The sequence below is a fragment of the Thermobia domestica genome, chromosome 2, assembly GCF_964235325.1.
Source record: "Thermobia domestica chromosome 2, izTheDome1.hap1.1, whole genome shotgun sequence".
NCBI classification, from domain to species: domain Eukaryota; kingdom Metazoa; phylum Arthropoda; class Insecta; order Zygentoma; family Lepismatidae; genus Thermobia; species Thermobia domestica.
The window spans coordinates 17,682,442-17,695,588 of record NC_137455.1 but is presented as its reverse complement, the minus strand read 5'-3'; the positions used below and the strand labels follow the sequence as shown (position 1 = coordinate 17,695,588).

General features: G+C 36.7%; 1 protein-coding gene across 1 annotated transcript in view; it reads right to left on the bottom strand.

The window, feature by feature from the left end:
* Vps8 (vacuolar protein sorting 8) overlaps positions 1 to 13,147 on the bottom strand; it is a 307,518-nt gene that overhangs the window by 182,802 nt on the left and 111,569 nt on the right. Inside the window, exon 21 of the mRNA XM_081739543.1 lies at positions 12,100 to 12,234. Within this exon, the coding sequence (XP_081595669.1) occupies positions 12,100 to 12,234 (135 nt within the window). The remainder of the gene's footprint in view (positions 1 to 12,099; positions 12,235 to 13,147) is intronic.

Below are 13,147 nucleotides of genomic sequence, written 5' to 3'. Positions count from 1 at the left end.
AAACTTCCCATCTAATACTTAATTTTCCACTTATCTTGTCATGGTCGATTCCATGGAATCAAAAGCATAACATTAACAATAACCATAATTATGGGAGGACTGATTGCATTGTTTCGAATAAATCAACATATACAAGAATACATATTCATATTCTGGCCATTAAAATAGTTACAATTGAAAACAAAAGAATTAGGAACGTCAAATTTAGAAGATTAATGCCTTCGCTTTAAGCAATGTGGGACAGCACCTAACAAAATATACGAGGAACGGCATCACGTCGAGCCACCATCGAAGTCAATAACTGCTCCAACATGGCACAGCATACAGTAAGAGAGAAGTTGGATGTTTTCGCAATCGCAAACCATTCGGTTTCGACACGTTGCCAAAATTGCATTTAATCTAGTCATCTGGGTCTCTGGTATACGAATCGTCCGATCGTATACAATAAGCAAGAGATATAATTTAAGGCAGCAGTAGATTAAAGCACTTACCCACGAATTTTCAGATATTGTGTGTCGCATGCGGTCGCGCATTGTTCTGTTCGACAACTTGATTTGATTTGAACTTACTGTCCCTTTTAGCAGCGAGGCTATAGGAAACTTGTACCTATAGCTTATCCGAACCACATGAGTCCGCACCAGGAATCGAACCCAGGTCTCCCACGCCAGTGGCGGGTACGCTTACCACTTGGCCACGAACGAACTCTGTTCGAAAACGACTCCATTCAGAAGCTAACCACAATAGACTTGAACATCTTAATGAAGTAAGAGTCGCTGGTCATCGTCCCGTTAATACGTATTAGACGTGAGTGGAAACGGAATCCAATGGCCCTTCATACCATAACGCACAGACCGGATCGACTTGGCGACGAAGAATCCATGTCTCACTCAAGTTTATCGACTGAGCAACAGGTGCTATAATCACGATCCTACAGACAAAATGGATTCGTCGAAGGTGTTATCTCCGACGGTTTTAATGTGCAACTTCCTTGACATTATTCCAGCTACACATGCAAATGGAGAACATGAAAAAGCACCCAAAGATGTTTCCCCGATAATCCAAACAAGATCGAACCATAAACGTGAACGCCCATCGCTGGTCGAGAACACTCAAGCATTCTCGGGCTCGAGGGTAATGATGAGACCGTCAGAATCCTTTTTTTTAAAAGCCATAATTTCGATATACTGCAATATTCCTGAATCAAAGGCGAAAACTTATTTAGTGTAGCTACGATGTCGACGACGAAGTAATTTTTAACCGTCGGAAATACTGACGTCAACTATATACACTTCCACTATAAAACTGCGTCTCTGATTTTCCGTTGGTTACAGTTAGCAGGGCGCTGCAGATGCGAATTAGAAGTATGTTGCTGATTAAGCCATGGTCCTCTCATGCTCTTAAAAACTCTGAACTACCGGCTACATCGGATATCTCTACCTCTTGTCACAATTTTAATGGTCAGCAATATACGTATATATAGCCCACAACCTTAAATTTGAACTGTACTTCGAATTGTATGATTACCCATCGGTAATCAGAGTCTAGCATCCAGCACACAAAGAGGTAATTAACCGTTCACCATCAGGAAGCTATCATACAAAAATATTTAATCGATATAATTGCATTGTATAGCAATTAAAAATAATCCCTATTAAATTGTTTTCTATCTGTATTTTACTGTTTTTGTACAGTTTTTTTTATGTCAGTCTTAAATCAGAGGTTTGGGAATACAAAATAGAGCAGCACTTTTTTATTTTATTGTGTGAGGCTAGCCTAAGTTAATTCTATCGCATTTAAAAGTATAAACTATTCATCTCAACTTGTATAACGCTAATTTCGCAGAAACTACTATACTCACACTTGTCAGTACCAATCAGATCCTGACATACCTTATCAATCAGATTCTTGCTCTTCTACCATTGTTTTTAATCAATACTCTTCTAAAAGTATATCATTTTTATATCAGGTCACCAAGAAAGTTCGTGCTCTTTTTGAGAACAGTTACTTTTGTCGCGTTAGTGTAGTCAAATTGATTCTGATAACGTCATATGTTTCCATTCCTTTCAAACCGTATTTAGTAGAGAGTTGTTCAGTGCATTGCACGTTTCGCTATCGGCTGTGTAGAAAGTGCAATCTGAGAAAGAACATGTCGCTGGAAAGGGAGATTTTGAGGCCTATTTTGCTTTACGAGTACAAATTAGGAAACAAAGCTGCAAAGGCCGCTAGAAGAATATTCTCCGCGTTTGGAGAGACGTCAATGTGGAAACGGACTGCTCAAAAGTGGTTCAACTGATCTTCTTCCAGAGAGGAGAGCTTTGAAGGCAAGCCTCGTGTTGGTCATCCATCCACCCTCAACAAAGTCCAGCTGGAGAAGGAAATAAAGCAGAATCCTTATCAAACATGCCATGAGCTTGCACACAGGTTTGGAGTATCTGACGAAACCATTAGATCACATCATAACCTTGAGATGACATGGAAGATAAACAAGTAGGTTCCTCATGTTCTGTCCGAGAGAAACTAGCTCAAACGATTAAACATCTGCTTGTTGTTGCTGTCGCGCCATAATAAAGCCTCGTTCCTGGAGCAAATCTTGACATGTGACGACAAATAGATCATGTATGATAACCGGAAGAGGAATCCACCATGAATATCTAGAAAGTGGAACTACCGTAACAGCCTAGGTCTACTCGTCACAATTGCAGTTTCAGTTGCATTGCTTCAGAAGCAGCCAGCATTAGTCAACAGAAGAGGAGTTCTCCTTCACGATCTTGCCAAACCACATGCGGCAAAAGTGACCAAAAAAAGTGATAAGAACACTGTGCTAGTAAGTTCTGCCTCATACATCCTATTTCCGAACTCGTCCTATTGCCTGCCCTATCGGACTATTGCCTGCTTTTGCCATGGATAACACAGCAGTTTCGAAAACGCGACGATGTCACAAAGGCTGTATCACCATTTTTGGACTCCAGAAAAAAGGATCCCTTTAAAAAGGACATTTTTATAAGCTTGAGTCTCGTTGGGAACATGTAATTGAAGCCAATGGTGATTATTTTGAAGAATAGAACGGATGTTTAAGATTTTTGCACACTGTTGTTAATGAGTGACGAAAACCGCATGAACTTTCTTGGTTACCGGATATTTCATTATTTCGGGTTAGTCGAAACAATAATTTCTTGGTTTCTATAGAAACTATATCGCTACGTATTATTGCAATGCAATTATTTATAGTTTACACTTTCCACAACAATACTATATAGCTTCCAATGTCGATAGATTTATCAACAATAAAGGAATTATTAAAGATCCTTTTTCCTATGAAACAGTCCTCAGTGTTCTTCCCGAAAAGTTCATCTTAAGAATACAATTTTGTGTGTAGTTCGAAAAGACTGTGTGCTACAGTACGGTTCAAAATTCGCACCAAAAACAGAAAATGTCACGAGTTCCTCAAGAAAGATGAAACTCGGGACAAATTCCGATGTTCGTATGATATATAAAAGAATATTAGTAACTCTAAATATAACAGTTTTACCCTCAGTACATTATTGCATTGGATAACGCATGTTCAAAATATTATTTTTGTAACTTTGCAAGTTACGAAGACTGATAATTATATAACGATTTTTGTGCTGTTTACGTTTACGAGGGTGTAGAAAAATTGCTCAGGTAAAGCATTCAAGTAGAACAGTTTTCAGGTCCTGAAGGGTTTGGGGAGGGGTGACCAGCTGCAAACCTTCTTCCACATGTTCAATGTACTACAAGTCCGGATAACGTGTAAGCCATGCAATCCTCGAATATCGTCCCCTTCTCTTCTACGAATCCAGCTATCAGCTGTGAATGATGCGGGCGGCTATTTTTGTCCATGTATAGAAATTGTGGTTCCATAACTTCTCGAAAATCCTCATGAATTCAAGGATTTCATTTCGGTACATCTGGGCGGTCAGGATGCCTTGTTCCAACACATACAGAGGCATTCGTCCACAGATAATGATCCCGGCTCACGCCTGATGCCACCGACTTGGATGGAAACGATTCCCAGCTTCTTTTATAACAAAATACTTTGGATTGAGTAATAATTACCTGTACTTTGGGCAGAAAGTGCTCATACATGTACACTATACTTAGTAGAATGTTAATTTCATATTAACAAAAGAAGAATGTTTTTAAGATATGTAAAGTATTATTATGGGATAGTTGTTGCTATGTACATGTTTATGGATACCTAGTCAGCAAGTTTGTGTGCTTGACAGTTTTAAGGAAAAGATATTATAAAGTATATCAACTAATAAACCATTTTTAGCACCGTTCATAGACGTTATCATTCTTATTAAAAAGGTGAGATTAATAGTATATAATTATTGAAGCTAATTTTTACATGCAAAGAAATACTACCACTCGAGATTTGTATATCATATTTCGCCGAACCAGGTTGACGACTACCCTCGGTAAGTCGTTGTAAAAATTTTGGTTTACCTCACCCGGGAAATACTGTAAATTCTCATCCCGAAGCATAGTAGGAGTGAATTTACTTTTTTAGTTAATGAATACAAATTTGACCGTATTGAGAAGTGGTAGAATAATTGTAAGAAAAATGGTCAACGAAACAACGGAGCATGAATGAAATAATAGTGACAACGGTGAAACTAGTGTAACACCAGGATTGACATCGGAAGACCGAATCTTGTTAGCTTTACAGCGACAATTGATTCAGATGTCTACCGAGATAAAGCAGACCATAGAACAGAAGTCTGATGAATCTAACAAGCAATATGAAGAATTAAGTAGACGAATGGAACAGAAGTTTGACGAATCTAACAAGCAATATGAAGAATTAAGTAGACGGATAGAACAGAAGTCAGATGAAACGAGACAGACAATTGTCCAGGTGGTGAATGACATATCCTCACAGTTCGAGGAAAAGTTAAAAAGGATATCCGATGATTGTCAGGAGAAGCACAATCACCAAAACCAAGAAATCAGTGCTGTAAAAGAAGATTTAGAAGTAATAGAATCTTCCGTTCAACAGCAAAAGATCCAGGTCATCAACAATTCTAACAACATACGTGTAAATACGCAATTGTTAGCTACTATACAGGAAGAGATTAGAACGCTACAGGTTAAGGACAACACATACCGTAATAACTTGGGTAGTGATCGCTTGGAGTTTCCCCACTCACCAGTGATGAACTCACCTTCGCCGGGGTCTGATGAGGATATTATATTGGACGAAATACATCCGAAGAGTACAGATGGGCGAAACATAGATGGTGTAACAACACATCACGTAATGGATAGGAACTATCACTCAACAAGTACACGGAATGATAAAAGGAAGGTAAAATTAAGTGTTAAGATGAGTGAAATACGAGCTATGAGTAAATTCAGTGGTAAGTGTAACGAGAATGCTACTTCTTTCTTAGAAAAATTCCAGGACGAGTGCAATATTATGTGTATAGATAGATCGCAATATATGAAATTAATCCCTCATGTATTACTCCCACCTTGTTCATTATGGTTTAAAGCAGTACGTGATCACATCAGTACTTATGAAGAATTCAAAGCGGCACTAATCGCAAATTATGAAAATGACTTTTTGCTGGCAAATAGAGATGCCACCATTAGAAATCAACACTTCAATCCTCGATTGCATAAATCTGTTGTAGAGTTTGTTGTAAATACATACAACGAATTAAAGGTCGTTAATCCATTGCAATCGGAATCGAGAATAATAGCATCGATTCGAAATTTGCTTCCATTTAAGTTACAACAGATCTTATTTTCCACCCAGTGTATGAGTTTCAACCATTTATTAATGCTTGTCCAATGCTATGAAACTCAATACCATGCTATGAATCAACAAGCCGGAATGGGTAAAAATAAGAATAATTCAGATCATTTTGTGCCAGTTCGGAATTTAGATATCCGAAGTGTGAATAATACGAAACCTAATCTAAGCCGAGTATATTCTAGCAATCAAAACGCGCAAAATAGGCAAAGTTATGTAGGGAATCCGCCTAACCTAACTAATCATGGTAATCATGATGTCAGATCACCCAACAGCAGTAGATATAAAAACAATCGAAGTACTGAGCGAAATTACAGGAATACAACGAACTACGTGGATAGACGTAATTGGAGAACAAGAGATGGCATTTCATATCAAACTCAGAATCATGATGAAATACATGTAGAAAATAGTACGGAACCTAATCATGATTGCGCAGTACAATGTACTTTATTAGAATCGTATGCAAGTACGAATGTAACCTGATTACCGTTAATGAAATTTGGTTAAACCCATATCAGCTATAGATTTTCATGAACATTTATTTTATTTTTATTCAATTTAATTCTCTTTAATTCTCATTAATCAATGATAATTCTCAAATGTTTTTAATATATGTAAGAATTATAATTTAATTCATAAATGATTAAAAGCAAAGATTATTTATATTAGATTGATTTGTGTTGAAAACTTAATTGTCAAAGATTATGTCAAGAATAAGATCCATTCTATAAAACTAATTATTCAACGACTATCTTGAATGAGATTCTTCTATGTTTTGATACCTTAGGAATCCAATGTTTATTTTAAAACATCTAACTTATTTATTATATAATGCGCCCTGACTATTTGTAACTCATGTTTGTCCTTTACGATTTTTGAATTCGCACCCTTCAACGATTAATTAAATGAGCGACGATATTTTTAATAAGAAAATATAATAATAATATAGTGAATAATAATGAAATAAATATAATTATTGTAATAAAAGATAAGTATTGATGAAGTGTAAGATTTGTTAAAAATATATATATATGTGAAATGTAATGAAGAGATATACGAGGTGCGATCAAAATGTGATAGACATATGCAATGTAAGAACACTATTGTAAACGGACCAGTGGTTCTTGAAGATAAAAGCCAAGCTTACTCATGACTTTTATATTCAGTCCAATTGTCGGGCGACATTTTATATAACAAAATACTTTGGATTGAGTAATAATTACCTGTACTTTGGGCAGAAAGTGCTCATACATGTGCACTATACTTAGTAGAATGTTAATTTCATATTAACAAAAGAAGAATGTTTTTAAGATATGTAAAGTATTATTATGGGATAGTTGTTGCTATGTACATGTTTATGGATACCTAGTCAGCAAGTTTGTGTGCTTGACAGTTTTAAGGAAAAGATATTATAAAGTATATCAACTAATAAACCATTTTTAGCACCGTTCATAGACGTTATCATTCTTATTAAAAAGGTGAGATTAATAGTATATAATTATTGAAGCTAATTTTTACATGCAAAGAAATACTACCACTCGAAATTTGTATATCTTACTTAGCCGAACCAGGTTAACGACTATTCTTGATAAGTCGTTGTACTTTCCACACGTACACACGTCGAGTGTCGCTGTATGGACTGAATTGTGATTCATCACCGAACAGTACCACTGTCCATTGTTTTAGAGTTCAATGTGCATGGTCTCTGAACCACCTGCATCGCTTCTGTCTGTGATGGAAGAATGAGGGCTACATATTACTGACCTTTCCGTATACAGTCATGCCCACTGAAGTGCCAATACACATTTTGCCGCGAAACTGAAATACCAGTAACAGCATAAAGATTCTTGACGATCTGAATTGCATTCATACTTCTATCACCATAGACTGTCAGTGTTAAATAATTGTCATGCGTATGTTGTTCTTCCTGAGCGCCCTTGCTCTGATCGTCTCATCGTTTTTTTATCCCCTGGAAGTGCTGTCATATCCTGGAGATCATTTGCCGGACACAGTCAACATTTTGCCACTTTCGCTTAGGACTCTCATACTTCCATTTGACCGACTGCTGCCAGGAACTCCATAGCACAAGTTTACTCTAATCCAGCTGTCATATGACACGGCAGCCGCAATCTATGCACTGCTCATTTGTGGAGCTGCTGGTAGTATGTGCGAATTTCTACATGACGTCACGCACTGTGATCACACGGTGTGCTTAAGTCACGGCTATTAGATATCTTCCACCAGTATTATCATTTACCATCACAAATGTGTTCATTATTCCTGCAATTCCGTTTATCCCTCTAATTCTGAGCACATGCAAAATTTTCTAAACAATATCTGTGATGTTCGTAATTTAAAGTTTACTATTCAAGAACAGACTTTTATAAGGAGGGAAATGTGAGGATTAAAAGTGATACTACAAATTTAATAAAGTTTTTTTTTCGGATGATCTAGTATTCTTCGAATATTTTAGGAAGAAAATCCTCTTCGAGGAGGAATGGGTAAGGGTTGCTTGTCATTCAAGTGGCTCCAGAGAGAACCGAAATGACATAAACCACAATTAATTATTCATTTATAGATACAAGGTAAGTACATGCTTTATAATTATATAGCTATGCATCATATAGCATCCATTAGCAAATATTAAACGTGTATACTGAAAATTCTCTATATATATTCGTTCTTTAAATTATACAAGGTGTTTCAAAACAACACCAACAACGTTTGGAAGGTGATTCCTGACACCATGATAAGACAAAATGTATAAACCCACGTGGGTGCAGAAATCCGTCATTTCGGAATTATACCTAGGTAGGCTGCCGAAAACATGAAAAAATGAGCTTTAAAGGTTCTTAAGCTCCAATACTACGGAACCTACCGTAGTCAAATCAAGACTTTATTTAGGAACTAGTATGTGCCCTATCCAAATATCCAAGTTTCAGAATCCTGTGGTACTTCTGCAACGATTTTTATAGAGATAGTTGGTGAGTACCTCAAATTATTTTGGATAGGGCACATATTAGTTCTTACGTGAAATCTTGACCAGCTATGATAGATCCCGTAATATTGGGGCTATGGACCTTGAAAGTTCATTTTTTGCAATGTTTTCAGCAGCCTGAAATGACGGATTTATGCACCCAGGTTGGTCTATACTTTTTGTCTTATCTTGACGTCAGGAATCGCCTCCCAAATGTTGTCAGTGTTTTGAAACACCCTGTATATGATTTGTTATTCTTGCTCTTTATATTTGTCTCTCCGCTAACCCAAATCATTGTAGCCTGAAGCTATTAATCCCAATTAATGGGAATGCTACTAAAAAAGTACACTTATGGATATTAAATACCATTATTTTTTTCCTTTATGTGTTCTGCGCACCAAATACTTTATGAGGATCAATGACTTTTGTTCTGTCGATTTGAATTTAGAGAAAAGATGCCGTAAATTACAATCTTTTCTATGCTTTTCATCATCATTCGCCGAGCGCAAATTTGTTTTAAAATTATTTCAATACACAAATTATGCGAAGATCTTCAGCTTAAAACTCTGTGTCCCTACCTAATCGCCTTATCTAATGATGTGTATCTACGATAGAACGGAAAGGTTACGTTTACATGTAAACAATAGTACAGAATGTAAAGTTCATAAATCATGGAACGCACCTAGACAATATGTAATTTATTAGATACTATGTTTTCTTATCCTTCATGATATATGTAGACTGAATATAAAATCCGTGCTAAAGTGCCAAAAATAGAAAAAGTTCGGTTTAATGTAAAAATGTAGCCTATGTGTCTAACACTACTCAGTGAAAAACTGGCTATCTAATATTCACTGTGGAAGTAGTTCAAATATTCACCAGAAGAATGTGCGTGCCTATATGTCCCATCAGTTCTGAAGTAACATCTCGGCTGTTTACTCAATATTTTCGTTTGGGCACTTAGCACGAATTTTATGTATATTCAGTCTACATATGTTTTCTCAATTGTTTATTTTTATTTTGTTCATATTTATTTTGATAACTACAAGGAACTGATCTCATGAAGATGAGCACTCTGGCTAATTATTTGGAAAAGACAAAAGAAAATTTCATTAACAGTTTGAAAGTGAACAAACAGAAAGGTACAAGGCCATATACAGGAATGATACAAAGGATTACATACACCATAACTTACAATTCTTAAGCTTACACCGGATGGATCGCCTTCTAATTAGTCCAGTCTCTACAATGAACCTTGTGTTTACTGTCAATAATCCTGAAATTTTCTTACTTTATCTGAGTACTACGGATCTCGAAGAGTGTAAGCATAAATTAGTTTACTCTGAAGAATTACGAGACCTACATCTTTACATTCAAAAATCTTATTTAAACATCTGGAAATTCGAAAATAGTAGCCACTGCAAAAATTCTAATACATGTATAATTCTTCTACTCTTCTTTATTTCCATTTTTTGCTATCAGAAAAATCATGTAATTTCTGCTATTGATAGATCACATAATACACGCTGTCTCTAGTCCATGCGAAAGAAGTCTAAGTTCTGCCATAAATTCCATCACAGGAAGAAGATATCTCCGCAACTGCTACACAAGAAAGTGCAGGTGGCGTGACTGTAGTCATGACATAAGAGACCCTCTGGTAGTAAACATAGGCCAGTCGGAGAAGAAACCTCAATGTATAAAGATGGAATGGGTCAACAGGGAGAACACGGTTGCTGTAATTAATTTGCAAAAGTGTAGTAAAAAACAGAGACATATTCAACCTCCTGCAACCGCTGATTATAACGTTACAATTTGTTTATCATGGTGTCGCAAGATTCCATAAATTTTCCTCTGTCAATGATCGGCCAACATCTGGACGTCCAAGGTCAGCACGAACACCAAGAGTGCTAAAAGCAGTGCGAGAACGCATACGTCGGAATTCACTCTGGAAACAGAACATTATGACCAAAGAGCAGCAGATTCCGTTACGAACAATGTCGCGAGTCATTAGGGATGATCTTTATATAAGGGCCTATCGTCGGAACGCATCGCTGGAATGACAGGTTTAAAACCATCAGGAGTTAGAGAGCAAAACGACCGATCCAGTGACTGTAAACAATGAACATGAAACTATACTTTTCACAGATGAAAAGATTTTCATCATGGAGGAAAAATTTAACGAACAGCGTGACAAAATCTATCCCAGGACTTTGCAGACGCGAAAGAGAGAACATTATGGGCCCAGAGAGATCATCCAGCACTGGTAATGGTGTGATGAGATATGCCCTACCAAGGGATGACACCATTGCATTTTTGTACATAAAAGGTAAAAACTGGAGCATAAAACAACGAATGAACTGTCCTGGAGGATGTCTTACGGCTTTTAAACAACACGCTGTTTGCTCGAAAGCCATGGGTATTTCAGCAAGACTCAGCTCCATCCACCAATGCACGGACGACACAGCAGTTGCTGCGGGATAATGTTCCGATAATGTTCCTGCATTTATTACTGCTGAGGAATGGTCATTTGGTGGTCCGGGCCTTAGTCTGCTGGACTTATGCTTGTGGGACGTTCTTGAGAAGAAGGCTTACAGTAAAAGCCACTGCAGTTTGGACCGTCTCAAAGTAGATTCCATCAAGGCAGCGAAAGAGATACTAATTGAAACCATCCGTGCTGCAATTGATTGGCTCAGGAGACTTGTAGCATGTGTCAAGACCGGACGAGGCTACTTCAAATGAATCCTTGTTTCAGCACTTTTCTATATCTTAGGTAATACACGTATCTCATTGGTACCTTTTTGTTTCAATTATTGTATTCTCATTGCGATTAATGTCTGTGACAAAATTTATGGCAGAACTAGGTTGATTATTGTATACAACACAAATAGGAATAATGCTATGAACTATTGCCACATCACTATATCAAAATATGTGATTAATATCTTGTCAAATTAGCGAAGGATGTTTCTCTTTCTGTTCCATATTTAGCGAACACGGTACTGATTCTTCAAATGTGATGAATGCAGATCTTTCATGTCAGGTTCAAAAATAACGCAAATATAACAAGTATGAGCTAATTTCTCTCCCAAATAATACATGTTACGTGGTTAGTGAAGAAATGCAGATTCACAACGTTCTTTTTCGTCTCTAGGCCTTCAGTTCGTTACTTCTTGACTGAAACAGTTTTTCGACTGCCTTACAATGCTGGTGTATAGTATGAAAATTTTGCTCCTATTTCTCTCGGGAAACACTCAGACTAAACATCACGAGCTAATCCAATAAACGGCTACATTTTCCAATATTCATAAATAAGTACATAGTAGTATTTTGTACTTACCAATCAGCAATTCTCTGATTTCGCCGAACTTTCCTCCGCTATAGGCTGGGTCCTTAAGAATAATCTGGATTACAGCTGGAAGGCTCACATAGCCTATCATGCTATTCAATAAGTGGTGCGTCAGCTCTTTAAAAGCTGTAAAATAAAACAAAGTTTCAAGTTAAATTTTCAGATTATAAAATATAAATTAAACACTCTAAAAAAAATAAAAAAGATGATATATAGACTAAGGAAATAATTAATAAAATATAGGCGACAAAACTGACTGTAATAATTATCGAGGCATTTCTCTTCTGTCAACATCCTATAAAATCCTTTCAAATATTCTGTTAGCAAGATTGACCCCATACGCAGATGAAATTATTGGAGATTATCAGTGCGGATTTAGACGAAATCGATCAACTATCGACCAAATATTTACCATTCGCCAAATACTCGAAAAGAAGTGGGAATACAATACCCCGGTACATCAACTATTTATTGATTTTAGAAAGGCTTACGACTCGGTTAGGAGAGAAACATTATACAACGTTCTTACAGAGCTTGGAATACCGAGAAAGCTAATTAGATTAATTAAGATATGTTTAAGTGAATCCCAAAGTAAAGTCCGGGTAGGAAAATTTTTGTCCACGAGCTTCCACGTCGAAAATGGCCTGAAACAAGGAGATGCGTTGTCGCCATTATTATTTAACTTTGTGCTGGAATACGCCATAAGGAAAATCAAAGATAGCAACCAGGGCCTAGAGTTGAACGGCATTCACCAGGTTATGGCATATGCTGATGATGTAAATTTAATAGGGGATGATAGGAGAACAGTAGAAATAAATGCAGAGATCTTATTAAACGCTTGCAGGGACATGGGTTTAGAAGTAAATGCAGAGAAAACTAAATACATGGAAGTGCGTCGGGACCGTAATACGGCAAATTGTGGAGGCGTTAAAATATTAAATAATACTTTTGATAAAGTGGATACTTTCAAATATTTAGGATCAATATTAACAGACGAAAATCATATTCACGAAGAAATTAAATGTCGACTAAAAGCAGG